Source organism: Ranitomeya variabilis, chromosome 1 (genome assembly GCF_051348905.1).
Source record: "Ranitomeya variabilis isolate aRanVar5 chromosome 1, aRanVar5.hap1, whole genome shotgun sequence".
In the NCBI taxonomy this organism is placed as follows: Eukaryota; Metazoa; Chordata; class Amphibia; order Anura; family Dendrobatidae; genus Ranitomeya; species Ranitomeya variabilis.
The window spans coordinates 701,122,186-701,147,905 of record NC_135232.1 but is presented as its reverse complement, the minus strand read 5'-3'; the positions used below and the strand labels follow the sequence as shown (position 1 = coordinate 701,147,905).

General features: G+C 42.1%; 1 protein-coding gene across 3 annotated transcripts in view; it reads left to right on the top strand.

The window, feature by feature from the left end:
* The window catches only part of MDGA2 (MAM domain containing glycosylphosphatidylinositol anchor 2), a 939,656-nt gene that overhangs the window by 518,219 nt on the left and 395,717 nt on the right, over positions 1-25,720 (top strand). For all 3 annotated transcript variants that reach the window (XM_077267305.1, XM_077267304.1, XM_077267303.1), the window contains exon 6: positions 15,588-15,857. In XM_077267305.1, the coding sequence (XP_077123420.1) occupies positions 15,588-15,857 (270 nt within the window). The remainder of the gene's footprint in view (positions 1-15,587; positions 15,858-25,720) is intronic.

The window sequence follows — 25,720 nt, the reverse complement described above, 5'->3', positions numbered from 1 at the left end:
GTGTGTGTATATACATCTGTATGAGCAGTGCATGTGTATAATTATGTGTATGTGCAGTGAGCATATAAATGTGTATGTATAGTGTGTGTAAATACATGTGTGTACGTTTATACATATACAGTGGGGAAAATAAGTATTTGATACACTGACGATTTTGAAAGTTTTCCCACCATGGGTATACAGTGGGGAAAAAAAGTATTTAGTCAGCCATCAATTGTGCAAGTTCTCCCACTTAAAAAGATGAGAGAGGCCTGTAATTGACATCACAGGCAGGCTACAACTATGAGAGTCAAAATAAGAAAACAAATCCAGAAAATCTCCTTGTCTGATTTGGCAAGATTTATTTTGCAAATTATGGTGGAAAATAAGTATTTGGTCATTAAAAAAAGTTAATCTCAATATTTTGTTATTTATCCTTTGTTTGCAATGATAGAGGTCAAACGTTTTCTGTAAGTCTTCACAAGGTTGGCACACACTGTTGGTGGTATGTTGGCCCATTCCTCCATGCAGATCTCCTCTAGAGCAGTGATGTTTTGGGCTTGTCGCTAGGCAACCCGGACTTTCAACTCCCACCAAAGGTTTTCTATGGGGTTGAGATCTGGACCAGAACCTTCATATGCTTCTTATGAAGCCACTCCTTCATTGCCAAGGTGGTGTGCTTGGGATCATTATCATGCTGAATGACCCATCCATGTTTCATCTTCAATGCCCTTGCTAATGGAAGGAGGTTTGCACTCAAAATCTCATGATACATGGCCCAATTCATTCTTTCATTTACACAGATCAGTCGCCCTTGTCCCTTTGAAGAGAAACAGCCCCAAAGCATGATATTGCCACTCCCATGCTTCACAGTAGGTATTGTGTTTTTGGATGCAACTCAGCATTCTGTCTCCTCCAAACACGGCAAGTTTTGGTTCTACCGAACAGTTCTACTTAGGTTTCATCAGAAAATATGACATTATCCCAATGCTCTTCTGGATAATCCAAATTCTCTCTAGCAAACTTCAGATGGGCCCTGGTATGCACTGGCTTAAGCAGGGGACACGTCTGGCACTACAGGATCTGAGTCCCTGGTGTTGTACTGTGTTACTGATGGTAGCCTTTGTTATGGTGGTCCCTGCTCTATGCAGGTCATTCACTAGGTCCTCCCATGTGGTTCTGGGATTCATGCTCCCTGTGCTTGTGATCATTTTGACCCCACGGGCTGAGATCTTGCATGGAGCCCCAGATCGAAGGAGATTATCCGTGGTCTTGTATGTCTTCCATTTTCTTATTATTGCTCCCATATTTGATTTCATCACACCAACCTGCTTCCCAGCCTTGCGCAGGGCTTCAATTGTGTTTCTGGTATCCTTTGACAGCTCTTTGGTCTTCCCCATAGTGGAGTTTGGATTGTGACTGTTTGAGGTTGTGGACAGGTGTCTTTTATACTGATAACAAGTTCAAACAGGCGCCATTACTACAGGTAATGAGTAGAGGACAGAGGAGCCTCTTAAATAAGAAGTTAGAGGCCTGTGAGAGCCAGTAATCTTGCATGTTTTTAGGTGACCAAATACTTGTTTCCACCTTGATTTGCAAAATAAATCTTGCCAAATCAGACAAGGTGATTTTCCGGATTTGTTTCCTCATTTTGACTCTCATAGTTGCGGTCTACCTATGATGTCAATTACAGACCTCTCTCATCTTTTTAAGTGTGAAAACTTGCACAATTGGTAGCTGACGAAATACTTTTTTTCCCCACTGTATATCACGATAGCCATGTTACTGTCCAGTATCATAAATCTCTATCTAGTATAACTTCAAAACTGAGCCTCCTGATTATTCTGTTATGGGGAAACCCGTTGAGTCATGAGACTTACAATATGACCAGAACTATAAAACGATAAGTGCTATTCAATTTTTTATGCATGGTGTGCTTGAAATGCATTTTTAGACTGGACCAATGTTGTCTAGATCAGACTATTTTCTGTGTCCTATTGTTCAGGGACAACTAGGACAGCCAAATCCCATATTACTAGGGTGACAACCTCCTCAGATAGGCAGGAACAGCCTAGCGGACAACCTAGGCATAAGTAGGCACATTTTGTGTTATATAACCTGGGATGGCAGTACTGATCCGATACAATACAAAAATTATTTATTGAACTGTGGTAAGACATTAACTGACAGGTGGTGAGTAGTGTTGAGCATTCCGATACTGCAAGTATCGGGTATCGGCCGATACTTGCTGTATCGGAATTTCCGATACCGAGATCCGATACTTTTGTGGTATCGGGTATCGGGTATCGCAACAACATTAATGTAATAATGTGTAAAAAAGAGAATTAAAATAAAAAATATCGCTATACTCACCTGTACGACGCAGCCGGGACCTCAGCGAGGGAACCGGCAGCGTTGTTTGTTTAAATTTCGCGCTTTTACTTGGTTACGTGAAGTCCTGGCTTGTGATTGGTCAGGGCGGCCATGTTGCCGGGACGCGGACCAATCACAGCAAGCCGTGACGAAATTACGTCACGGCTTGCTGTGATTGGTCCGCGTCCCGGCAACATGGCCGCCATTAACCAATCACAAGCCGTGACGTCACGGGAGGCTGGACATGCGCGTATTTTGAAAAGCGCGCGTGTCCAGCCTCCAGTGACGTCCCGGCAACATGGCCGCCATTAACCAATCACAAGCCGGGACGTCACGGGAGGCTGGACATGCGCGTATTTTGAAAAGCGCGCGTGTCCAGCCTCCAGTGACGTCCCGGCAACATGGCCGCCATTAACCAATCACAAGCCGGGACGTCACTGGAGGCTGGACACGCGCGCTTTTTAAAATACGCGCGTGTCCAGCCTCCCGTGACGTCACGGCTTGTGATTGGTTAATGGCGGCCATGTTGCCGGGACGCGGACCAATCACAGCAAGCCGTGACGTAATTTCGTCACGGCTTGCTGTGATTGGTCCGCGTCCCGGCAACATGGCCGCCCTGACCAATCACAAGCCGGGAAAAATAAAGTTGAAATATTGGAAAGCAAAGAGCCTGTAAAACACAAGCCGTGCAAAATAATTAACCCAATTGCAACAATAATTTTTAGCATTAAATTTATAAATTTGGGTAGCAAAAAAAAAATATTTTAAGTCCATTTCTTTAACCCCCCTCCATTTGAAGGTTACCACAGCTGTAAAATTAAAACTAAGATCATAAAAGAATGAATGATTGTTATCTACAATAATATAGAACTCTGCCAAGTTCTCTGCGCTGTGCGGGTGTCATTTCTAAATGCTAAAAATTAATTTTGCTTTTTAAATGAAGTTATATTTAGCTGTATCCATCTGGAATTAATTGTTGTAAGAACATATTCATTTGGGCTGACACTTTGATTAAAGCTGTGCATAATTAATAATTAGATAAACTTTGGGATGTACAAAAAATGGGGATGTTATGTATCTCTTGTACAAGAGAAAAACCATTGGGTGTCATTGCTACTCCCAACCTCATGGGGTGCAATGGAGCACCGCATAGTATTATCATCATCATCTTCATCATCATCTCTTAATTTTTGTTTATGCTGATTGAGGTTTCGGGAGCTATATTTTTTGGATAATAAGGATCTCAAAATTAGGACTTTAAATATGGAACACATTTTGAGAATTGGATTACCCTTTAAGGAAATCCTTTTCTGCTTCCTGTACTCTGTAATACTGAATTTTAAAAAGGAAGTATGCCCTGTGCAGAAGGTACAATGCCTATAAGGAGCCTGAGGGAACCATAAAGGTAATATTCTTTAGGTAAAATGAGATCCTCACCTAAGGCGGCATCCTTTGTAGCAAAATGCCAATATTTTAACAAGTTTGACAATAAGTTATGCACTAAGACTTCTACTTTGTCATGAAGCACGATCAGCAATACAGTGGACCAACTCTCATAGGAATCCAAAAGAAAGGACAAAATGTAACTATCACAGCATAAAAGGGGTTGCATGGAACACGTGTTATGCTTTATTATCCATCTTACACTCTGCAGTGCAAAGATTTTGTTATTGTAGGGATTATTTTGAGGTTCATACCTTGGGGATCACTCTGAGGCTACCCATATGGGCACTACAGTGAGGGAGGTACTATAGGCATTACTATTTGTCTTTATTCTGTAGGAGGAGCTAAGGTGATTATGTCAGGGGCAGGATCTTGTAAAATATGACACCAGAATCATGTTCTATTCCATCTTTCCTATCACTCTACTGAGAGTAAATTATAAAACCTCCTCAGTAATTTGGTGAATCTATTTCAAACTACAAGTGCGTCAAGACTGTTTTTGACTCTTGGCATAATTGCCAATCTAGGTCCATCAGGTTCAGATCCAGGTGTATGTTGGCCCATGGGTAGCAAACTTGTGGTGGAGACCTAGTTAGCCACTTCCTTGACATGATAATAGCAAGCTCGCAAGAGTCATCCTGGAGAATGGGAATCTCAGTCCTGCGGGCCCTGTTATCTATCCGATATGCCACATACTGGCTTTGGTCTACAGCAGTATCAGAAATGACACGATAGGCCGTAAATGAAGGAAGTGTAGGAACCAGTCACAGTGTAATTATATTATATGTGTAATTATAAGCCTTTTTATCTTTCTCTCTGAAAATGCATATCAGGAGCATCTCTGGCAATCATGCTGCGTGATGAGACTATTTTGTTATTTAAACTGGATGAAGCCAGCAAATTTCTTGCTGAGATTTGTACGAATCCTGTGGCTTTAGAGTTAATTTGCTGTCATCTTGTGAGGCTGCCGTCACACTAGCAGTATTTGGTCAGTATTTTACATCAGTATCTGTAAGCCAAAACCAGGAGTGGGTGATAAATGCAAAAGTGGTGCATATGTTTCTATTAGACTTTTCCTCTAATTGTTCCACTCCTGGTTTTGGCTTACAAATACTGATGTAAAATACTGACTAAATACTGCTAGTGTGACGGCAGCCTTAGGGTGTTTACATATTTGATATCTATTTGCACTTTTTATTACATTTGCTGTTTATAATACATTTAAAGATAAAATATACACAAGATTTTTCTTCCTTCAAATCCTTAGATCTTCATATACAGGTGTGCTCAAAAGTGTACATACCCCAGCAGATTTTTTGCTTTCTTGGCCTTTTTTCAGAGAATGTGAATGATAACACCAAAACTTTTTCTCCACTCATGGTTACTGGTTTGGTGAAGCCATTTATTGTTAAACTACTGTGTTTTCTCTTTTTAAATCATAATGACAACCCAAAGCAACCAAATGTCCGTGATCAAAAGTTCACATATCCTGGTAATTTTGGCCTGATAACATCCACAGAAGTTGACACAAATGGGTTTGACTGGCTACTAAAGGTAAGATCCTCACCTATGACCTGTTTGCTTGTACTCAGTGTGTGTGCATAAAAGCTGAGTGAGTTTCTGGGATCCAGACAGACTCTTGCAGCTTTCATCCAGCCACTGATGTTTCTGGATTGTGAATCATGGGGAAAGCAAAACAATTGTCAACAGATCTACGGGAAATGGTAGATGAACTGTATAAAACAGGAAAGAGATACAAAAAGATATCCAAGGAATTGATAGTGCCAGTCAGCAGCATTCAAACTGTGATTAACAAATGGAAAATCAGTTGCTCTGTAAAAACAAAACCACGGTCAGGTAGACCAACCAAAACTTCATCTACGAGTGCCAGGAAAATTGTTTGGGATGCACAGAAAACCCCACAAATTACATCAGCTGAAATAGAGGACTCTCTGAAAACTAGAGGTGTGGCTGTTTTAAGATGCACAATAAGGAAGCACGTGAAGAAAAATGGGCTGCATGGTCGAGTCACCAGAAGAAAGCCTTTACTACGCAAATGCCACAAAGTATCTTGCCTACAATATGCAAAACAGCACAGAGACAAGCCTCAAAACTTCTGGAAAAGGTAATTTGGAATGATGAGACCAAAATGGAACTTTTTGGTCACAACCATAAACGTCACATTTGGAGAGAGGTCAACTAGGCCTATGATGAAAGGAACACCATTCCTACTGTAAAGCACCGAGGTGGATAGCTGATGTTTTGGGGATGTGTGAGCTACAAAGGCACATGAAACTTGGTCAAAGTTGAAGGAAAGATGAATGCAGCAAGTTATCAGCAAATACTGGAGGCAAATTTGCAATCATCTGCCTGGAAGCTGCCCATGGGATGTACTTGGAAGTTTCAATATGACAATATGATAATGATCCAAAACATAAGGCTAAGTCGGCCTGTCATTGGTTACAGCAGAACAAAGTGAAGGTTCTGGAGTGGCCATCTCAGACTCCTAACCTCAATATCATTGAGCCACTCTGGGGAGATCTCAAGCACTCAGTTCATGCTAGACAGCTCAGGAATTTACAGGAATTGGAGACTTTTTGCCAAGAAGAGTGGGCAGCTTTACCATGTGAGAAAATAAAGAACCTCATCCACAAGTACCACAAAAGACTTCAAGCTGTCATTATTTTAGAGGGGGCAATGCATGGTATTAAGAAATGGGGTATGTGAACTTTTGATCAGGGTCATGTGGATATTTTGGGTTGTCATTATTTTAAAAGAGAAAAGTTAACAATACATGGCTTCACCCAACCACTAACCATGAGTGGAGAAAAAGTTTTGGTGTTATCATTCATATTCTTTGAAAAAAGGCTAAGAAATAAAAAATTCTGCAGGGGGAAGTCTCTTGACAGGAAATGGCGTTGGGTCTTTGTCACTTGACAGGAATTGATGGTTGGTCTTTATCTCTGTACAAGAAGTGGTGGTGGGTCTTTGTCACCGTACAGTAGATTAGGGTGAATATCTATGTACAGGAATGGGGGTGGATCTTTGTCTATGTACAGGAAGTGGGGTTGATCTTTGTCTACGTACAGGAAGTGGGGGCAATCTGTCTTTGTACAAGAAGTGGATGTGGGTCTTTTTCTCTGTACAGAAAGTGGGAGTGAGTCTGTCTCTGTACAGAAAGTGAGGGTGGGTCTTTATCTCTATGCAGGAAGTTGTGATTGGTCTTTGTCTTTATGCAGGAAGTTGGGAATGGGTCTTTATCTCTATGCAGTAAGTGGTAGGTTTTGCCTCTGAACCAGACGTGGTGGTAGGCTTTTGTCTCTACATGAAGTCATGGTGGATGTTTATCTCTGTACAGGAAGTGAGGGGGAGTCTGTCTTTGTACAGGAAGTGGGGGTGGGTCTTTGTCTCTATGTTGGAAGTGCTGTAAGGTCTTTGTCTCTGGACAAGAAGTGGTGGTGGGTCTTTGTCTCTCCACGAATCATTGGAAATTTCTGTTGGGTAACATGACATGCTATTAGACAATGCTATAGAATACAGTTCCTTTTAAGTTGCCACTTTTAAACCTTGTGCATTCTAAATATTCTACACATTGTAGGGCAGATCTACGAACTCAAGGGCTGCTCTTTGTTATTAGCTCTCCAATTTTGTTTGTAATCTGCGGCACAAATTACTAACTCTGAAAATATTAATTCTTTAGTCACAATACCCAAAAGAGTAGCACATTTTATGAAGTAGTCTCTTTATGCAGCCTATATGCACTTAAAGGGCATATAAAAAGAAGCTGTTTTTTCAATGACACTATGATAAGTTCATCATTAGATGATGCTATATTTAAGGAATGCGGTGCTATATGGTGCCAAATGGATTGTTGTATAGAACACACAGGCAAAGGTATGAAGTTCTCAAGGCATACAGTATATGGAAGTGAACATTGCTCTGCTTCAGTATCAGACATAGTGGATGAGTCCTTTCTTATCTTTTCTTTTGGCTCAACATATCTTAAGTGCTAGCATTGAACATGATTTTGTGGTACTCTGGTGGGAGATGTTTATGCTGTATGTGTCTGCATATAGTCACTCAGTGGTTGGTATGGGAATTGCAGCCTGTTGAGAGTTTTATTTGCATGTCACAATCATATATTGCATTTAATTGAGTCATGAGAAATTGTAGTCCTTGTATAAAAATGTTGGTAGAAATGGATTGGCTGTACAGTTGAAGTGATGAATGGATTCCTACAGATCACATTTTGAGAGTTGGCTGTTAATATATAAAAATGCGTAAAGACCCCTTTATTTAGGATGTATTAACCCTTCGGAACTTTAGATTGTTCCAATCAATCATCTCTTTAAAAAAAAAAAAATCCCATTTCTCGATAAGTCATGTTAACTGAATGGCACATCTGTACATTGGGACCACTCGAAGATAATAGCGGTGTTCAGATATTTGCATGGGCTTTATTGACCTGAATTTTAGAACTTAATCTTTGTAATGCTTCTGTCTCTTATATAATAATGGCTATGAGGAGGATAAAGTTAAAATAATCAAAATAGCACAGAACACATCCCTACAAAGGAGACTCAGCCGTCAGATAATACAATTGCTCAAGGTCATAATCTTTCCAATACAATACTGCAGAATCTTAGCCCGGAGAATTACATTCCTCTTTGGCAGTATTTAAGCTGCAGCGGCTAAAATAAATGTGTTAATCATTCAAGTGAAGACGACAGACGATCTTTCATGGAATTGATAACAACTACTTCTCAATATACGAAAACTAGACGTGAAAAGCAATGTCATTCATGGGTAACAGCCACAATCTGCGTTACCAATATTCCCGGGTCAACTACTTTTTTTATTACAAATTCATTACTATAGGGTTCGATTAACAATAGTATATAGTAAATGTAAGCAGGTGGGAAAATCTATGGGGTAAGATTTTCTCTTCTGGAACTTACAGGTCAATTAAATTTGCCACTTAACTCCACACCTTATAAATCTATAAGGGGACATTATAAAAAAAATGGTAACCAGTCTTCTATTGTTGGTTCATGTCACCTAATCTCCTGGCCCAAGTCAGGGAGGAACTCCATAAACCGATCATTTTCTTTAGTTCATCCTCTAAAGAAGAACCTCAGTTTGTGCAAAAAAATGGAGAAGAAAGACAATTTCATGGACAGTCATCTAGTAAATTTTTCAGGAGCCTCAATAAATAGAGCCCTCACCCTCGATTCTTAGAAATACTACATGTATGGACACTGTAGATAGTTCTGAAAAGATAACCTAGCTGTGATAGCAAACTGCCTAATTGTCTACTGGTGGCTACTCCGGCTCAGTTTTCTGTTTCTTTCTGTTTTTCTACTGGTGGTTACAGAGTGGAGGACTTAGGTTGTAATTTATATATGAATAGCTACATGTAAAATTACATTTCTGCCATAGCTGTGGCTTCACTCTACACAGACACGATCTTCAGAAGACAATCCCCTTAGAGGAATATTCTGGACTGGTGGGAGTCTGATTTCTAGAATGTTTACCAATCCTGAGAATGAACCATAAATTTTGATTACCAGTGAGCTCATGTATAGACAGTCTTCTTTTCAGCACCATAGACCAAGTGATATCAAACTCAAACTCTTTTTCTAATGGTGACTATAGAATGGAAATTTCTAAATGCAATATTATATTACATTTCGGCTATGGTCTTAACTTCAGTCTTCAGACTTCAGTCTATAAACAGGGGATTTCTTAAGGAGATAATCCAATTATAGTGGTATTCTTTACTGATGGGATACTGATGATATCCCTGAGGAAGCCACCTCATGTGGCTATACACAGAGGGTCCTCTTTCCCATATGATGCTTTTTTTTATAAGCCAATTTACCTGTACCAACAGCGCATATCACTAGCTTTCTTCTACCACTTTTGAAGCTTTCAACCTGTTTGTGTTATAGCAGCTGGTATTATTGTTTTCAAACTCTTAAGGTACCGTCACATTAAGCGACGCTGCAGCGATATAGACAACGATGCCGATCGCTGCAGCATCGCTGTTTCGTCGTTGTGTGGTCGCTGGAGAGCTGTCACACAGACAGCTCTCCAGTGACTTAAGGCCCCGTCTCACTAAGCGATTTACCAACGATCACGACCAGCGATACGACCTGGCCGTGATCGTTGGTAAGTCGCTGTGTGGTCGCTGGGGAGCTGTCACACAGACAGCTCTCTCCAGCGACCAACGATCAGGGGAACGACTTCGGCATCGTTGAAACTGTCTTCAATGATGCCGAAGTCCCCCTGCAGCACCCGGGTAACCAGGGTAAACATCGGGTTACTAAGCGCAGGGCCGCGCTTAGTAACCCGATGTTTACCCTGGTTACCAAAAAAACAAACAGTACATACTCGCCTTTCGGTGTCCAGGTCCCTTGCCGTCTGCTTCCTGCTCTCACTGAGCCGCCGTACAGCGAGAGCGCAGCGGTGACATCACTGCTGTGCTCTCACTTCTCACTGTACGGCCGGCAGTCAGTGAGAGCAGGAAGCAGACGGCAAGGGACCTGGACACCAGAATGTGAGTATGTACTGTTTGTTTTTTTTTACATTTACGCTGGTAACCAGGGTAAACATCGGGTTACTAAGCGCGGCCCTGCGCTTAGTAACCCGATGTTTACCCTGGTTACCAGTGAAGACATCGCTGGATCGGTGTCACACACACCGATTCAGCGATGTCAGTGGGGCCTCAACGACCAAAAAAAGGTCCAGGCCATTCCGACACGACCAGCGATCTCGCAGCAGGGGCCTGATCGCTGGTACGTGTCACACATAGCGAGATCGCTATGGAGGTCGCTGTTGCGTCACAAAACTTGTGACTCAGCAGCGATCTCGCTATGTGAGACGGGGCCTTAACGATGCCGAAGTCCCCGGGTAACCTGGGTAAACATCGGGTTACTAAGCGCAGGGCCGCGCTTAGTAACCCGATGTTTACCCTGGTTACCAGTGTAAATGTAAAAAAACCCAAACACTACATACTTACATTCCGGTGTCTGTCGCGTCCCCCGGCGTCCGCTTCCCTGCACTGTGTAAGCGCCGGCCCTAAAGCAGAGCGGTGACGTCACCGCTGTGCTCTGCTTTACGGCCGGCCGGTGCTGACACAGTGCAGGGAAGCAGATGCCGGGGGACCCGACAGACACTGGAATGTAAGTATGTAGTGGTTTTTTTTTTACATTTACACTGGTAACCAGGGTAAACATCGGGTTACTAAGCGCGGCCCTACGCTTAGTAACCCGATGTTTACCCTGGTTACCAGTGAAGACATCGCTGAATCCGCGTCACACACGCCGACTCAGCGATGTCAGCGGGTGATCCAGCAATGAAATAAGGTGCTGGCCTTCTAGCTCCGACCAACGATATCACAGCAGGATCCTGATCGCTGCTGCGTGTCAAACACAACAATATCGCTATCCAGGACACTGCAACGTCACGGATCGCTATCGTTATCGTTGTTAAGTTGTTCAGTGTGAAGGTACCTTTATTCTTTCTTGTGGGTTTCAATCCTCACGAGATTAGCAGTTACTTTAATTACTTTAATTTCTATATCCTTTTGTTCATCAGATAAGACCCTATTGCGCTTGTATTGTCCCCTCAATCTCTCTAGCATCATCTTTGATTATCACATATAGAAATGTCATTGGCACCAAAAAGAAGACTAACCAGTAATACAAACTCAATGCATAGTTTTCTAATGGCGGCTACGGAAGAATGGAAGATTTGGGTTGCAATTTATTCAGATGGCTACATGTAATATTATATTACATTTTGACAATGGTTTTGACTTCAATTTACAAACAGAGGTTGTCTTCAGGAGATAATCCCATTTGAGAGATATTCCCTACTGATGCGACTGCAACTTCCAGTACTCTCGATTATCACACAGATAATGAAAACTAAGCAGTAATACAAAACTCATTGCCAAGTTTTTTCACTGGTGGCTATAGGATGAAGGACTTGTGCTGTAATTTCCTCAATTAACTACATTTAATATTACATTTCTGCCAAAACCATGGCTTCAGACTAAACAGACATGGTCTTCAGGAGCATTCTAGACTGGTGGGAGTCTGATTCTAAGATCTTTACCAATCCTGAGAATGAACCATCACTCTTGATTATCAGTGAACTCATGTATGGACACTGTTCATGGTGTAGAAAAGATGACTAAGTGATAGCAAATTAACTGCTTAGTTTTCGACTAGCAACTACGGAACAGAGGACTTGGGTTGTAGTTGCATTACATTTCTGCCAAAACCATGTCTTTGGTCTAAACCACTGTTCTCCAATCTCCTGTCCTCACAGACCCCCATGGGTCATGTTTTCAGGATTTCCTTAATATTTCCCTGGTGAGAGAATTCCTGATGCCTTGAAGATATTTCCACCATCTGTACAGTACTAAGGAAATCCTGAAGACATGACCTGTTGTGGGCCGCGAGGACTGGAGTTTGGGAAACACTGGCCCAAACAGAGGTCTTCTTTGGCAGACAATCCCTTTGGAAAGGCAATCCTGACTTCTAGGAGTCTGACTTCTATGACCCTTACCAATCCTTGGAATAAACCATCCCACAATCATTTGAAAGCTCATTTATAGAAGATGTCCATGGTGCTGAAAAGAAGAATAAATTATAGGAAACTCACTTTTTAGCTTTCTACTGGCAGCAACAGAATGGCGGACTTGGGCTGTGATGTATTTGAATGACTTTCAGGACTCTTACCATCACCCTTGAGTTTGGTATGTAAAGCACTGGTCTAGCCACTGAACGTTACCCCTAAGGAAGCCACCTCCTGTGACGATACACATGGGGTCCACTTTCCCATATGATGCTTTTTCTATAGGCCAATTTACCTGTATCAACAGCGCATATCACCAGCTTTCTTCTACCACTTGATTACCATGTTGAAGCCTCCAACCTGTTTGTGTTACAGCAGCTAGAATTATTGTTTTTAAACTCTTATTTTTTGTTGTGGGTTTCACATTACATTTCCGCCATAGATTTGGCTTCTGCATAAACAGAAGTTGACTTTCAGAGACAATCCTTTTCAAAGGAATATTCCCCTTTGGTGGTAGTCTAACTTTCAAGGCCCTCACAGATCCTGAGAATAAGCCTTCACCCTTAATTATCAGTTTGAGCCCACACATAGACAAAATACATGGTGCTGAATAGAAGAATAAGCAATGATCACGAAATCAATGCCTAGTTTTCTATCAATGATTGTAGAATGGAGGGGTTGGACTTCAATTTTTTCAAATGTCTTCATTACATTACAGTTCTGTCATAGCCGTGGCGTCTCTATGAACAGAATCTAACTTCTAAGACCCTCACAAATCATGAGAATGAATGGAATGGAACACCAAACATATCAACGAAGGTATCCCTTCCCAAACTCTAGCCCTACTTTGGTTGAATTTCATTAACAACATAATTGGTGATTATGAGGTTCTTAAGTCAACATGAAGACGTCAAAGCCCTGACATCTAATGTGTGACCAACAATTACTCATTTCTACAATATGTGCTTCTGTCCTGACTGATCCATTTCATCCTTTCTATAAATCATTGCAGTGGAATCTAAAAGACAGATGGAAAATAAGGGAGGATTTTAGGAGAATCATTAAGCTAATTTCTATTCTAGACCAAATCAAAACAAAGTAATTAAACTTTAGCACATAAAGATGAATTGTGGTAAACCTCTTGGCCTCTTCATGCCTAAACTATGGACACAGTGTCAAAGAAACCATAATTATGCAAGCAAAGGAAAAAGCACCCTGCCATTGAAGCAACTGCAGAGATGACTGATGTGAGACATGATGGAGCCATGGTTTTTGTATGCCCCTTGGAAAAATGTTCTCTACAGTGTTCAAAAATACCACCATTACACATCATGCTTGAAAACTCTCAAAAGAGCATTCAAGAGGTTCAGGGAAAAAAAAAGGGGAAACCTTCTGGACTCCCAGAAAAGTTGTCAAGGCCCATGAAACTTTACTGAGGATGGTTTCTTGAATGGAAGTGAAGGAGGGGATATGGAAGGATCATGAAAGAGGAAGGGTATGGTACGTAGCTTTATGGAAAATCATGCAGTTGCTCCCAGAAGGATTTGCTGTGATATGTGGTATTCTGCAAAAAGTACCCAAATAGTAATGCTATACAGCGCCCTGGTTTTCAGTCATTAGATGATTGTAGTTGCTGAAAATTGACTTGACCAGGGTGTTGGTGGCCCTTGGTTAGTGAATACCCCTGGACATTTTTGCCTTTTGTCTTCCTATATTTTGTGCATGTAAAGGGGTTTTCCAGGTATAGACATCTGGCCTCTACTGGCCAATGCCATATTGAAATAATAAAATCGGATAGTATTCACCTTTCCTGGGTCTGGAGTCAGCTCTACACTTATGTCGGTCTCTCTGCACTAGCTGCAGCAATGACATCATGGCTACAACATACATTACGACTGCAGCCAATCACTGAGCTCAGCTGCTCTACCAATGTAGATTGCACCAGCCACTGAGCTCATTGACTGGCTGCAGTGGTGATGTCTACTGTAATCAAGATTTCATCACTGCAACCAGTACACAGAGACCAACAGCAGGAAACCAACCCTGGATCTGGGGAGGGTGAGTACCATCTGACTTTATTATTTTATCACAGTGTTGGGTAAGAAGAGGTCAGAAATCTACAAGTGGAAAGCGCCATTATTGTAAGACGTCTTGGACAACACTACAGTAACCCTCTCCCCACCCTAATGTGGCTAATAACCGAAAATAATAAATCGTACTCAACTAGTAATTTGATGTATCGGACATTTGTTTTGATATGGAGCCATATATACCATATAGCCTCATCCCCCAGTATTTTGACATGCTTCCAAAAAAGACTATATGCTCCTTAGTGCTGTGAAATATCCAGGGCACTCACCATTTCCATGATCTATAATTGCTGTCACACTCTGCCGAAGAAGCTATTTTAATACTGTTCTAAAAGGTTGTAATTGCTATTTCATTCTCTTTTTTTCAGTGCCCATTTATTCTTCATTTTTTGTGGCACCTATTGAAAAAATGCCACTGTTATTATCTGATTTTGTGAACGGGTCTGTAAATGAAAGTATAACTGATATTGAAACATTCAATGCAGTCATTTATATCACTGATATGAAATTATTCTTATGTATAAAGAGGAAGCAGGATTCTCCACACCAGTGAATTTATTTTTACTACAGACCAAATCTGGTGGGCTTTGCACCAACCCACTTGAAATTGACATTACACATGATAAAGACCTTTGAATAGATGCTTTGCTTTGGAAGCTTAATGAAGCTCCATGAAAGTCCCAATGGACAGGATCTCAATCAAAGGAGAAGGTGGGGATACATTAATTTTACCTTCTTTGAAGTTAGTGGGTCAATTGGTCAAATAGTTTCATGGTACCTTCTATATATAGGTTTAATGCAACAACGTTTCATGAGATTGTTGAAAAGTCTTATCACAAAATCCACCATCGTATTCTCTCTACACCACCATGAAATTCGAGCTTTGTAGATTGCTTTATTTTACATTTAAAAAGTGAAAGCTTTTATTATGAAAATAAAAAAATATATGGGAATTTGAATTCACAAAAATGTGGTCTACATGATGAGTAGTGTCTTCAAAGAAGTGGTCTTCATGAGAGTTTTGTTTACTTGGATCATTAAACTTAGAAATTTACATAAAGGATCCACCATTTCCAGTGATGTACCTAACTTTCATTTCTCTCTCTCCATTTTCAGCATCTCCATCAATTAAACTTATGGTGGAAGATCCCATCGTAGTCAATCCGGGTGAAACAATAACGTTAGTGTGTGTCACAACTGGTGGAGAGCCAACACCAACATTGACTTGGGTTAGATCCATTGGAAATCTTTCAGAAAAGACTGTGCTAAATAGTGGAACACTGACGATACCATCCATTACCTCCGAAGATGCCGGGACCTACAGTTGTGTCGCCAATAACAATGTTGGCAATCCAGCAAAGAAGTCCACTAGTATTATAGTAAGAGGTAAGAAAATTAGAATTACTTGTTCCTTTTGATGTTGATTACCTGCATATTGAACAGTACTCTGTGATGGTGAGTGTACAGTGGGGAAAATAAGTACTTCATACTCTGCCGATTTTGCACGTTTTCCCCTTTACATAGAATGGAGAGGTCTGTACCTTTTATCGTAGGTACACTTCACCTGTGATAGACAGAATCTAAACATAAAATCCAGAAAATCACATTGTATGATTTTTACATAATTAATTTGCATTTTATTGCCTGAAGTGTTTGATACAATAGAAAAAAAGAACTTAATATTTGGTACATACATCTTTGTTTGCAATTACAGAGGTCAGACGTTTCCATAGTTCTTCACCAAGTTTGCACACACTACAGCAGGGATTTTGTCCCACTCCGCCATACCGATCTTCTCCAGAAGATTCAGGATTTTAATCCATGACGGTGTAGTGTGTTACTAACGATAATGTTTGAGACTGTGGTCCCAGCTCTCTACAGGTTACTGACCAGGTCATCCCGTGTATTTCTGGGCTGATTCTTGACCTTTCTCAGAATCATCCTTACCCCATAAGACATGGTTTTGCATGGAGCCCCAGATTGAGGAAGATTGAAAGTCATCTTGTGTTTCTTCCATTTTCAAATAATTGTGCAAACAGTTGTGGGTTCTTACCAAGCTACTTGCCTATTGTCCTGTAGCCCATCCCAGCCCTGTGCAGGTCTTCAATTTTGTCCCCGTGTCCTTAAACAGCTCTTTGGTCTTGGCCATGGTGGTGAGGATGGAGTGTGATTGAGTGTGTGAACAGGTGTCTGTTATACCGATAATGAGCTCAAACAAGTACATATAATACAGGTAATGAGTGCAGAGTAGGGGGGCTTCTTAAAGAAAAACTAACAGGTCTGTGCGAGCCAGAATTTTTGCTGGTTGGTAGGGGATCAAATACTTATTTCATGCAATAAAATACAATTTAATTATTTTAAAATCAATGTGATTTTATGTTTTTATTTTTAGATTCTGTCTCTCACAGGTGAAGTGTACTACCTACTATAAAAATTACAGACCTCTCCATTCTTTGTAGGTGGGAAAACTTGCAAAATCGTCAGTGTATGAAATACTTATTTTCCCCAATGTATGTGATTTATAGACATCCATATTGTTGTGATTGGACAAATTGCTCTATCTCTTAGGTGCTGTAGACCTGCTTGTTTAATGCCATATATAGGCTTGCGAATGATGGTGGTGGTTTGACAAATTGTTCTTTTATGGATGTTCTTGGCTGCTCATTTTTTGCAATATATAGACATCCATATGGTGGTGGTTGGACATATTGATCTTTTTATGGTGCTGTGGCCCTACTAAAAGTTCTCCTTTTCTGCAATTTTAGCAAATATAGATGAGGTGGCCACTTTTCCCTCAAGATCATTGAGCTTTCTGATTTTGGAACTTGGGGTCATGTACAGATGTGTCCACCCTTAACATTCTGTACATTCTGTAAATTTTGTTATAGGAGTATTATCATAAATAAAAGTCATCGAATGTTGTACTTAACTTTCTCCAGCAGTCCCATAGAAAACAAATGGAGCAGAAGTCAAGCATATGTACCTCAATTACATGTGCGCCTCAATTATTAGGCTAGGTTCACATTGCGTTAATGTGTGCACGCTAACGGACAGCGTTGCACGGCGAAAATGTCGCAATTAACGCCGTGCAACGGGTCCGTTAGCGTGCCCATTGACAGCAATGTAAATGTCTCCTGCAGCGCATCACTAGCGCGTGCCTTTTTCGGCTTGCGCTAGTGATGTGCCGTTCTTCTGTGACGCGCCTCGGACGCTGCTTGCAGCGTCCGCGGCGCGCCCGAGGTCCGTTCCCCGCTCTCGCAGATCGGGGATCTGCGAGAGTGGGGACGTTAACGCGACCCCAAACACGGCCCCTAAATAAACATTGCGTTAGCGCAATCCACTAGCGCTAGCGCTAAACGGATTGCCCTAACGCAATGTGAACCTAGCCTTACTCTAATTCACGGGTACTGAGCTAGGATTGCCGTCTCCCATTTTTGACCAGGAGGGTCCTGCACAAGGCTGCAAAAGGTCACAATGTCATGACATCACAACTTGATGTGACCATTCGCTTGTGCATGCGGGATGGTTCTGCACATTCGCACGCAAGGTCATGGGGCACATCATGATGTCATGACACTGTGACCTTTTGCAAACTTGCACAGAACTGTCTGTGGCCAAAATCCAAGCCGGAAGTCTAAACTCAGTGTGAGAGGCCTGGAAATTTTCAAGACAAGCGACAGAGATCAAAAGATATGACTAGGGCCGTACAGGTGATGGTGAGGAATGGAGGTGAGTATAAGTACTTGTTTTTTCTTTTTAACCTTTTGATTGATTGCACTTTACTTTTCACAAAATTACTGAATCCTACCAGAAGTGAATAACAAACATATTGAAAACATTTTTGCGATTTTGGATTTTTATAAAATTTGCGTAGAATTAAATTCCAGTCAAATTTATTCACTTATCTCTTTCAAGGGGTTAAAATTAATTAAATAATTATCTGCAATTTTAATAAACTGCTCTGTTTCCGTTAGAAGTTAAATATCCTGCTGATTCTCCATTGAAGATGATAACAGATGCGGAGGATCCTCCTGTGTATTTAGGAACGGCTGACTTTCGCAGGCTTGCTTTACGCAGCAAATCCCAAAGACAATGTGTTTGTATTTCTGAGTATTTACAGAGGTGCAAACCAATAAGCGGCTAAATACAAAAACCCCATGCAGTGTTCCACGTACGGCGATTACTCCTGTCTCATTATACAGCACAAGAAGCTCATAGAAGTTTTAGTAAAATAAACCGTATTTATTTAACATTTTGTTGTGTCTTAATGGAAATCAAAAATGTCTGAGCATAAAATTTTGGCTCAGAACTTGGAAGATCTGATCTTGAGAAACTGTTACTTTTGCTTTATAGAATTGTCTCATCAGTAAAATAGCTTCATACTAATATAAGCTTTGCAAAATAATATATCTCCTTCAGGTCAGGGGGGTTGTAGATTATTTGTTTCCGAGAGGGAAAATTAAAATGTCCCCCGTCTCTAACACCAATTGGAGATTGGACAGTGCAGACATAGTGTGTATCTGCCAAAGTATTGCCCCCTACAGGAAGAAGAGAGTGCTTTCTGAGTTTGCTAAAGAAACATCTTTGGTCCTTCACGTCTCCATCCTCTATAGCCACACAAACATATTCAGTTCCAAGACTAGACCTGGCAATTTATTCCATCCTTAAACCCGAATATTAAATAAACCCCCCAAACCTGACCCAAAAAGTAAGACAGTCCTAAGACCAAACCCATAAATTAAGGCAGAATGAAAACACAAGGCTATACTCCCAAGTAAATTTAATTCCCAGACAATTTCATGTATCTAGATCGGTCTCCTTTATAATCTTAGACTCAAGCCATCCAGTCAACCAGATTAACGGAATTCTGTAATCTTAAATTCCCACACCAAACCTCTAATTTCATAACCCAAAAGTTAACTTTAGACCCAAGACTAGACCCCTAATTCAACACACAAAACCAGATTTTGATATACCAGTATATGGAGACCCCGGACCTTAATCCTAATCTAAGACTGAAAAAGACTTTACTCCTAATTTTATGCAGATCCAAGATCAGACCCATTTATTAATTCAGACCTCAAAATTAATGAACACCTCAAAACACAGAAAAGTAATCTGAAGACCCCCAGACCAGACTCAAAAATGAATGTACACCCCAGACCAGGCCCATTTAATAGTTCAGACCCAAAACCATTACCTTAATATCAGATCCCCAAGTAAGCCCAACTGGTACCCATATTTCTGACTTTTTTACCAATCCCCCTCACTCCTAAGTCCTAAGCTCCTCTCCCGGTCTGGCCATGGCTTCACTAGATCCAGTGTCATATTTTAGGTCCTGATTCTGTCTGGTGTCAGGACCTAATGCATTAATAAAAGCCCAGGATCAAGAAGGGTAAATACTATCTGCTCTTATCTATTGGATTGAACAATCCAAAAATGCCTGCACAATTGCAAATTAAAAGATGGGAACTATGATTCAGTGCAAACCCCCACAAGGAAATTCAGACCTGGGCAGCTGCTTAGGCTGCCCATTAATTGATCTAGTTATCATAATGTATCTAGACAAAAATTATACATTTTACTTGCAATACATTGTCTCACCACACGATGTGCTGTTAGTTGGCTTCACAGTTTATAAATATTTTGTTATTATAAAATCACTCCCGCTATGGACAGTTCTTCTTTAAATACAGTGAAAGAGCCATCCATCAATCCTATCACAGTTTGGATTAAAAAAAAATGTAAAATAGACCGGAAACAATCAGAGATGAGTTTTCTACACTCACCCGTCAGTGACAGATGCGAGAGAAACAGAAATTACAAAAGGAAAAAAAAAAAAATAATAAACTGTGGACTGTGATGATAATTAAGGCAGCTGGAAAATAAAGTAAAAAGAAAGAATAGCTGGGGATAAACAAAGCTGATTTACTCTCCAACTTATTCAGTAGGAAGCATAGGTCATTGCTGCTGCTCTCCGAGGATTTTTATATGCATGGCAGCCCGCTACGGTATCACATTCAAATTGTAATGATGTCTAAATTGTATGAATACTAACAATGTAGCTGAGGAATCTGCATGGTATGAAATAAATATATAACATTACAGAGAAATGTAGAAATCACAGAAATACATAATTCATCCCAATGAAGATGAAAGATCGGCTTTGTTCGTCGTGTTGAATCGATATCCATACATTAGTCAAAGGCTGTCAGAAACCAAAATCCTCTGGTGAATATGGGGGTGGACGTCAAGGTATTTTCTAATTCTTGGAAGTGAAATTTGACTAAATCCAGTGCTCTTGGATTCCGTGGCATGCTAGAAATGATCATATCTTTACAGCCAGTCTTTTTTAAAGGGTTCGTAAAAAGAGAAAGCTCCTTTTTTAGACACCCTTCTAAAAGGTGTTGTCCAGGGATAGCTTCCCGATCACTAGGGGTCCCCAGCAATCCCTGGAAAAGGGGCTTGAGCGAATGGATTGGAAGTACATCATGCCCACCTTAGACCTCTTTCACACGTCACATGTGGTGACAGTTTTCACACATACCGGAGACACTTACACACGTAGATCCATTCAAGTTAATGGGTCTGTGTACATGTCAGTATGTGGGCAAAGCACGTTGACATGTCCGTTTTTTTAAGTCAGCATGGGCAGCAAAACATCCCACACACCCTGCACACGGATAACACATGGATGTCATCCGTGTGACACGTACCGGGGCCGGGTGCTGAAGACGGCTCACATCAGTCTCCCCTGCTTTGCCAGTGATCAGCGCGAGCAGGGGAGAATGATGAGAGTTATTTCCAAGTGAGAAAAATGACAGAAGGTGGCAGCTGATGGGACTATTACTCCCATCAGCCTACACCTGCTGCCGCTAATAACAGTGAGCGCAGAAGCGGCTGATGGGAGTATTCCTCACCTGCCGCCTATGCTATAAATAAATAAATAAATAAATGAAAAACTGGTGTGGGTTTGAGTCACCCGCCAGGGCCGTGGAGTACTTGGTACCGGGTCTGGTACTTAAGGGGATGTATCACGGTGGCGGCGACCCGGTCTGTGGCCCTGGGTGCCCATGTAAAGGGAATTGAATAAAGTTTGTGTTCGTGACGCCATCTGTGGTATTCGGTCAGAGGGGACCGACGCTGCTTAAAGGGGTCCACTGGGGTGATGTTATGGCAGCTAGATGGTATAACTTCCCACAGGTGAAGTAGGTCCCCAGGGCTCCTGGTGTGTAGCTGGTGATGGTGGGTAGTGTACAAAGAAATGGAGGACACAGGTGTATAGTCTCTTTACCTGTTTACTGGAGACTTCAGGTATCCACAGTCCAGGGCACCAGATCACAGGGCAGGCAGGGTCCGGCCGGCTTGGAAGCAAGTTCAGAGTCCCCTTTACCAGGTGGAGTTAGAAGCCTTACTACTAGCGCGGTGGTGTTGTAGTCCCTTACTGCCTTTGGCTTCTGGCAAGGTCCTCACAATTCTCTATGTCCTCCATGAAGGTTAGGACACAAACCCATAAGACAGGTGGCTCGAGCCTTTTTATAGGGTTTCTATCACGACCCAGGCTCTATGTGCCACTGTGTCTCCTGAGTATTAGGGTGGACAAGTTACGTGTAATAATAAAGAGAACTTGGCACTCAACTTCTAGAATATTTTTGGATTTTTTTAATGCAGCCAGAAAATAATATAGACGTTTCAGCCTCACTGACCTTCATCAGTAACGGACTGCAGTATAATGGTTAATCGCGTTCAGTGCGATAATAGGAGTGACACCATAGTCACATTAAATGTGTCTGATCATGCACTAGGCGCTGGGCATGGAGCCTGTATAAGATAGTACCTGGGTGGGTGGGGGTGCCAGAGTGCAGTCATCAGTGACGCGGTATCCACCGCTAGTCAACGGTGGATACCGCATCACTGATGACTGCACACTGGCACAATACATTTTGGGAAATGCATTTCAACAGGTTATGAAAACGTTTGCTTCCCTTTATGGGAGGTAATTAATCTTTAAACGTCACATAACTTTATTATAAGGTATAAAATAACTTTTCAAAAATATAGAACTTTACTATACTATACTGTGGAACGATGACTACCCTTACAGGTATACTATTTTTAACACCCTCTTTAATTAAAGTGCAAAGTCTTCATCACTACTTTTACTTTTCAAACTCTCACTATCATATTTAATACTATCTGCATACTTTAGCTATACTATATCAGCTCTCTACTAAACATTTTCACTATCTTAAAGTACAACAATTTCAACATTCTGTATATTGAGGTAGTGCATTTAATTGTGCAATTAATACTCAAGTCAATTGCTGTATAACAGCAGCAACGATGCGAGGGATCCGTCATAAACCCCCAACGCAGACTTGGCGGGCTACAAGGCGTATATCCAGACTCGATGTTCAGCCACGCCAGACGGTTTTATGCTTCAGGTCTCAGAAACAAATCAACATTTAAGGCAACAATGGGAACAGTTTCTTTAAAGGTTCTTTGTAAAACCAGTAGAAAGCACCTAAAGAAACGACAACTATTTACATGAAAGTTTGTGGACCATTCACTGTCCGTGACCTCAGTGTTTTTGAAACAAATGAACTCTAAATGCAAAAGCCTTGACAGGTTAATCAAACTCTTCAAACTTAAACAACTTTAAAGTTCAGCAGTCATTTTGTCTTGCAGATTCAATTTTTCTTTTTCCAGGGTGGCACATTACAATCTCCTAACCGGGAGTTCAAGCATATGCCAGGCACAACGTATAGCTCATCAGTACCCACGATGGGAGTTTGTGTGCATTTTGAATTCTGTTGTACTGCAGTTTGAGTAGCTTTAGAACATGTGATGATTTGTGCTTTGCTGGGGGCAGGTGCAGGGTTTACCTTGCCAGGTAATGGTGCTGGTGATTTAGGCGAGGTTACTGGCTGTGGCTGTGGGTCACTTGCAGGTGACCTAGGTCCTTTTGGGGCACATTTGTGCATGTGAAGGGCATACCACCCCTTATCTCTCCAGTGCCTGGTGTAAGTAATGCGGTCTCCTGGGTAGAGGTCCCTGTCCGGGTGTCCTTCTAACAAGTGGAGTTCTACATCATGCCTGGTGATGGATGCCTCCTGTTGCACACCAAGTTCTTTAATGGATCCCCAGCCGGTTTTGATGCGGAATGCCACTACAGTCCCATGTCTCCTTGGGCCCCTGTCCTCATGGCTTGCCCTCATGGCCTGAGCTTTAGCCTGCAGATCTTTTTCCTTTGCAGCTGTAAGGATTCTGGACTTCCTTTGTTCCTGTTCGCCCTGATCCAAGATGGAGTCTTGGATCTCACCCTGTCATGGAGCTTCCTGTCTGTCCTGATTATTTAAGTCCAAGTCATGTGGTGTTCTGTGCCTGAGTTTTTTGTGCTGCTGGCTCCTAAGCTTCTGCCTGTGGTCTGGGGAACTCCCTGCTTCAACTACTCATTACTCGGTGGTCTGCCTCACCCCTTTCAGCTGCATCTCACCTCTGGAACTGCTGTGACTGGCAGCGCACCTGTGAAAGGATTTCCCTTGGTTGCGAAACTTTTCCCAGTGTTGTGCCTCTTTGCACAACCACACCAGGTGAGCAAGATTCTAGTGTTGCTTTTCTCACCAAGAGAGTTTTTACTCATCTACTATGCTTAGATAGTGCTCTCCCTCTTTTTCCCTTCATCCTTTTTCACCAGGACTTCATGCTCAATGCACCACCTGCATATTATTGAACTTCCACAAACAAGTGCTGTGCGCACGTATGATCAAGTTTTGCTGGACTTCTTCGTTTAAGTACTGTGTGCATTTCTACTTCACTTCTGCTGGATTCCCAAGTTTAAGTACTGTGTGCATTTCCTCTAATAACCTACTGGACTTCCTTGTCAAGTGTCTTGTTTGCTCCCACATCATATCCTTGCTGGACTGGTTCATATAAGCGGTCGCATCCCGCTATTCACTGTGCTGTGATTACCATATTGTGCTGAGCACCTCGTTACAATTGCAGGAATATCTGTGTTCTGTTTGCTTTCCTGTTTACCATATTGTGCTGAGCACCTCGTTACAATTGCGGGATCTGTGTTAGTTCTGTTTGCATTTCTGTTTTGTTTAAATACAACATTTTCTGCAGCTTTGCTCTCAGACTGGTTTTATCCCATGCTATCAGATTCCTTAGTACCTACATAATTATTACAGCAGCCCTGCTTTGGAGGTCCCACTCCCTGTCCTCCTGCTCCTGTTTGCGCGCCTGCTGCTGACAGTTCTCCTTCTGGCTGATTACTTCCAGGTGTTCTCCCTCAGCCTGGGCCTCTCTCGTCGGTTACAACGGGGCTTCAGAGGTATGTACTACTATCTCCCAGGACCGCTCCCACTCGGTCAGACTGCACACCTGGCCGGGTGGTAGGGGTGGCGGGGCATCTACGAGCCCTATCTGGGTGTCCTCGGCTACCAGGGTAGGGTCGATCTTCTTCGGTGCCGGGCTCCTCAGTCGCAGGCTGGGATTCTGGAAGCTGGCTCCGCTGATGCTCCCTGCTTTTGCGGCTGCGCAGAACCAGGACTGTCGGAACTAACAGCACAGCTCCTCCATTTCTGCGCTAAGAATCTTCAGGTTCATTGGTGATGGCCGGTCCTCTTCTTTCTCCCATTGGCTGGGGCAGCTGCTGGCTTTCTCCCCCTCCTCCGGGTGACCTCCGCTCTCCATGTTGCCAACCAGGTTCTCGGCCACGTCTCCTTGCTGTTCCTTCTCTGCCTCTTTCTGTGGGCGGTTCCTTCTCTTCTCACCTCCGCCATCCCAGATCAGGAGGCGGACTTCTCTTGGGGATGGACAGATCTCTCGGACATAGTAAAATCTATGGGGGCGGCCACTACTTTTGCGCTGTTTTTCCAAGTTCCACCAACGACGACACACCCCACTCCTCCTGCACTCCACATGGTGCTGTAATGGTGGCGGTTTTGGCAGTATTTCACAATTCACAGTTTCTCAATAAATCACAGTTAGGCACAGTCTCTTAGGCGCACATGACCCGATTCTCAGGGTCGGTCCATCTTGTTCGTGACTCCAAAAATGAGTTAACTGCCAGGGCTGGGTACTCGGTACGGGGTCCAGTTATTATGGGGATGTGTCACGGTGGCGGCGACCCGGTCTGTGGCCCTGGGCACCCATGTAAAGGGAATTGAATAAAGTTTGTGTTTGTGACGCCACCTGTGGTATTTGGTCAGAGGGGACTGATGCTGCTTAAAGGGGTCCACTGG